Source organism: Astyanax mexicanus, chromosome 1 (assembly GCF_023375975.1).
Source record: "Astyanax mexicanus isolate ESR-SI-001 chromosome 1, AstMex3_surface, whole genome shotgun sequence".
NCBI classification, from domain to species: domain Eukaryota; kingdom Metazoa; phylum Chordata; class Actinopteri; order Characiformes; family Acestrorhamphidae; genus Astyanax; species Astyanax mexicanus.
The window spans coordinates 43980554-43985153 of NC_064408.1; the positions used below are offsets into that span (position 1 = coordinate 43980554).

The window sequence follows — 4600 nt, forward strand, 5'->3', positions numbered from 1 at the left end:
TTTCTGCTATTTTTCCATACATAGGGCGCATCACATTATAAGGCGCGTTAAGTGACACTAGAAAGGGTGCCTATATCAAAGTGAACAGGGGTGGCGCCATGTTTCCCTTCCCCCACCGGGGGTGGTCGCTTGCCGGTGGAGCGTCTCAGTATACAAATCTAGCTCTTTCAAAGTCAAACGAGTGCTGGATATTAATCTACACAGATTCCTCTCCTGAAAACTGTTTATTTGGGTGAGTAACGTGCTTCAGTTTATTTACAGTAAGCTTAGATTTCCAGATGTCCACTAAGGCTTGCTGCACCAGCGTTAGCATAGCTATCCGCTAGCACGCTAGCTAGTCACCTAAACTAGTAAAGTTAACCCAAACTTAAACGACAGCGTTACACTGAGTAATCCTGCGTGTTCTGGTAAGACAGTGAGATATTAGCTAGCGATTCGTCCCCCGTAGCTTGTTTTAACACGGTAAACAAGCAGATTACAGGCTGATAAAACTCACCTCTGAGAGAGTTAGCGCTTAGCATCTAGCTAATGCTAGCCAGGCAAAGCAGCACAGACTTACAGGCCGATAACTCACCTCTGAACGGTGAACGCTTAGCGATTAGCATCTAACTCTAATAATACTGCTCCAGCAGTATTAAAAGTGCTAAATTTAGAAAATACTGATCTCTGAACAGTGAAAAAGCTAGCTAGCTAAGCGGTTAGCATCTAGCTAATGCTATTGCTGCTCTGCACGGCAGTGGCGGTTCTAGACCATTTCACCAGGGGGGGCCAGTGTAGGGCCAGTGTTTTTTTTAGAGGGGCAAAATAGTTTTCAGTTACACAATTTGCAGCTTAGTTATATAATCCTTATGTTTTATACATACTCAATTACATATCACCTTTCAGTATCTTTGCTACCATTTAAAATGTTATTAATCCCTTTTTTCAGTTTCATATTACATTTCTTTTAAATCAGCTGTTTTTATTGTTTGTATGCTGCTTTCTTACCAACAGGTTTCCTACAAAACAGATAAACAAAAATCACCCTTCAAAGCTTTTATTATGCTTTACAATATATTATTCACTTTTTCTGTTTCATGTACAATTTATATCAACTTACAATTTACATATTCTTGCCACAGATCAAAACAGGTCAAAGGCCTTTGCTATCCTCAACTAAAAGTGTACATTTACAGTCAAAGAGGACTCAAACTTTAGTGCAAAAAAAAAAAAAAAAAACAGCTCATAAGATACATACAGTTCCATTACATCAACTGTATTCTTCGGTTCTTATGGTTTCTTGCAAACAGATCTACAAATTCTTCTAGATTCAAGGTCTTTGCCCTCCTTGACTCAATACTCAGTACACCCAAATTACTCAATCTCTCATCTGTCATAGTGGACCTTAGATAGGTTTTCACCAGCTTTAGTGTAGAAAAACTTCGCTCACAAGAAGCAGTAGTAACAGGAATTGAAACAGCTACTTTGCACAGTTTGTAGAGCTCAAAAAAAACCTCTTTATAAGGCTCCATAAATGATGCCAGTTCAACTACACTAAAGGGTCTTGGCGTACCAGTTTGTATTTTCCTTTCCAAAATCCTCCTGAATTGATGTAGTTCATGTCCCAAGTCCTCAATGTTTGACTCATACATTTTAGCAAATGAGAACAGAGTATCCTCTTTGAGGAATCCATCACTTTTAGGATTAAGAGCTTGAATGCCATTCATTAGGTCACAGTTTCTGCTGGAGAACCGCCTGTTAAGCTCAGTGAGTATATGATCTAAAACAGGGTAGAAAAAGCCTGTGCGAAAACTCTCTTTTTCTAGTTCTGAATCTGACCTTTTCTGACCTACAGTCGAGAGTACACAGTGTCCACCAAGTTTAGAGCTTAGCTTTTTTTGTCGTTTTGCAGTTGGCTGTACTGCAGTATCACACTGCTCAGCAGTAGTCAACACTTCATTCCATAGGCTATCAAAAAAAGACTCATTCCTGTAGTCATTCAAAGTCTGAATTAAGGCTTCAACTAAATCAACAGCCTTTGAGAGGTCAAGAGATGGAGACTGTAGCATATCAGAGAGAAGTTTTGTTTCTCCAAACACTTTACAGAATGTAACAAGATAAACAATGAATTGTAGATCTATTTGCGCAAGCAGACCTCGTGCCTCAACAGATCTGTCACCATGGTGTTCATGGGCTATCTCCTGAAGGACTCGCTTAATGGCAGGCAATCTATCAATAATGTTACGTAGAGACATATACCGACATGCCCAGCGGGTATCACTTAACCTCTGGAGCTCTCTGGGTGCACCTTCATACATCTCTTTTTGTACACTAAGCCATTTTTGATGCACATATGATCCAGATGTAAAGACATATAGTCTTTCTAGCAAGGAGAAGAATTGGTCTGCCTCAGGAACAGTTTTAACAGTGTCTACTAAAACTAAATTAAGACAGTGTGCACTGCAGTGGACATAAAATGCATGCTTTGCTTGCTCTTTAATGCGCGCCTGGACGCCTGTGTACTTGCCACTCATGACAGAAGCACCATCATATGCTTGGCCTACTAGATTGTCTCTGTACTCAAGACCATGACTTTGTAGAATGTGTATAATTTTGTCAGTAAGCCCTGCTGCATCTAGTCGATCAGCAGATTCAAAGTGGAGAAAACTCTCATGCACAGCTCCGCTGAAATAGTACCGGACTACTAAAGATATCTGTTCTTTTTTTTTCACATCTTTGGTCTCATCAACCATGATGCTAAAGACCTCACTGTCTTTCACTTCTTCTATAATTTTGGTACGAACCATGTCTGCCAAACAACTCAGAACCTCATTCTGAATTACTTTGCTTGTGTATTTTGCATTATGAATGGAAGTCAATCTTTTTTTCACAGTTTTGTCATGCTTAGCTATTGTTTCTAAAATTGCCATGAAGTTCCCTTTATTATCAGAATCTGCAGACTCGTTGTGTCCCCTTTGTGCAATGTTCTGTGTGGCTGTAAGCAGCAGAACCTCAGCAATTGTCTTAATATAGTCCCGATTTTCTGTAATCTGTTTGTTGTGTTCTTTGTTTAGGGCATTTAAGAGTGTTGCATCATTTTTTACAGCTTTCTGATAGTCTCTCCATGCAATCATTGCTTGTTTGTGGCGCTCAGATCTTGCATGGATTGCAAATCCCCCCTCTTTGTAAGTTGCCTTCTTCCAATTGCGGAATCCAGCTACTGAGTCAAACACTGTCTCTGAGCTTTTGGGAGGACTGAAGTGTCTGCATGCAAAGCAATATGCAGAGTCTGAATGTTTGGAATATTCAAGCCAGGGGTGGATATTGTACCAGGCTGCCTTGAAACTCCTCCTCCTGTCTCCCATCTTAGTCCTTGGATATATTTTCAGCATTGGCTGAACTGGTGAATCATCTCTGCATTTGCTGATATCTGCAAAAAAATAAAAAACAAGAACAATATTTAAACAAATATCCGTTTGAGAAACAGCACTGAGATGTAATGTAACACTGTAAACCCTTTTAACACACCAAAAACCTACAGATGAACTGACTCAGAGCATTTTGACATCACAAACCTGATGGTGCTGTGTTTGTGGACACAAACAGCTCTTTTCTCTGGTCCTCACACTCAGCCTCACTCCCATGATGTTCATCTGTCTCTCCCTGTTCTAATGTCTCCTCACTCTCTGCACCGCTTTCTCCAGCTGAACTATCTTCCCGCTCTTGCCGCTCATTATGTGTAGGTTCCGTGGCTCGTCCCTCACTTGAATTCTCTGGCTGTACCTGACTTTCTGCACAAGCTTCTTTCTTTTTTTGGAAAAAGTGTGAAATATCACTTTTCCTCTTCATTTTGAAAATAACTACAGAGCAAAAAACAAGTATCAGTCCACCACTACGGAGGAATTGCTGCGTTAGCAAGCAAGCGTTTTACATATAAAGTACTTAATATACAACACATTCTCAGAAACGCTATCCTAATTACACAACTAATAAAACAGAGTTTCAACAGAACATTTTACATACCTTCGTTTCACGGTTTTAGACACATTCAGGTGCTGAATCGCGCTGTCTGTTGAACAAGGGAGACCCGGTCCGCCGCCTAAAAAGGTCCGACTGGAAAATTTGTTTTTACATTAGTGTGCCGCCTTGTCACTGTTTGCTTGCTAAAGTGAGGAGACTCACGCACGCCTAATTTAGGGGGGCCGTAGGGGGGGCCGAGCGTGTTGTGGGAGGGGCACTGGCCCCCGTCGGCCCCCCCCTAGAACCGCCACTGCTGCACGGAGTGTGTGTTTACTGCTCCTTACACCTGACGGGTAAAATTTAGATAATACTGATCTCTGAACAGTGAATAAGCTAGCTAATGCTATTTGCTGCTCCAGCCTCGGAGCTGCACGGCTCTGGACTCTGTATAGCACTGAAACTCTCTATAACGCTGCACGGAGTGTGTGTTTACTGCTCCTTACAACCTGACGAGTAAAATCCATACAAAAGGCGCACCGTATTATAAGACGCACTGTCAATTTTTGTGAAAATTAAAAGTTTTTAAGTGCGCCTTATAGTCCGAAAAATACGGTACCTAAAAGAGTACAAAGCTTGACGCTGTGGCTGTACCTTATATAGA

General features: G+C 41.1%; 1 protein-coding gene across 2 annotated transcripts; it reads right to left on the reverse strand.

The window, feature by feature from the left end:
* Nucleotides 1-1020: 1020 nt before the first annotated feature.
* On the reverse strand, nucleotides 1021-4244 carry LOC111193339 (zinc finger MYM-type protein 1). 2 transcript variants are annotated; one of them, XM_049479039.1, is made up of 2 exons: nucleotides 4003-4244; nucleotides 1021-3409 (listed from the first exon to the last, which is right to left on the reverse strand). In XM_049479039.1, the coding sequence occupies exon 2, from the start codon at nucleotides 3369-3371 to the stop codon at nucleotides 1245-1247; it is 2127 nt and encodes a 708-aa protein (XP_049334996.1). In that variant the 5' UTR covers nucleotides 3372-3409; nucleotides 4003-4244; the 3' UTR covers nucleotides 1021-1244. The 2 variants fall into 2 exon arrangements, with proteins under 2 accessions (XP_049334996.1, XP_022529426.2); XM_022673705.2 differs by lacking the exon at nucleotides 4003-4244 and adding an exon at nucleotides 3555-3885.
* Between the last annotated feature and the right edge of the window lie 356 nt (nucleotides 4245-4600).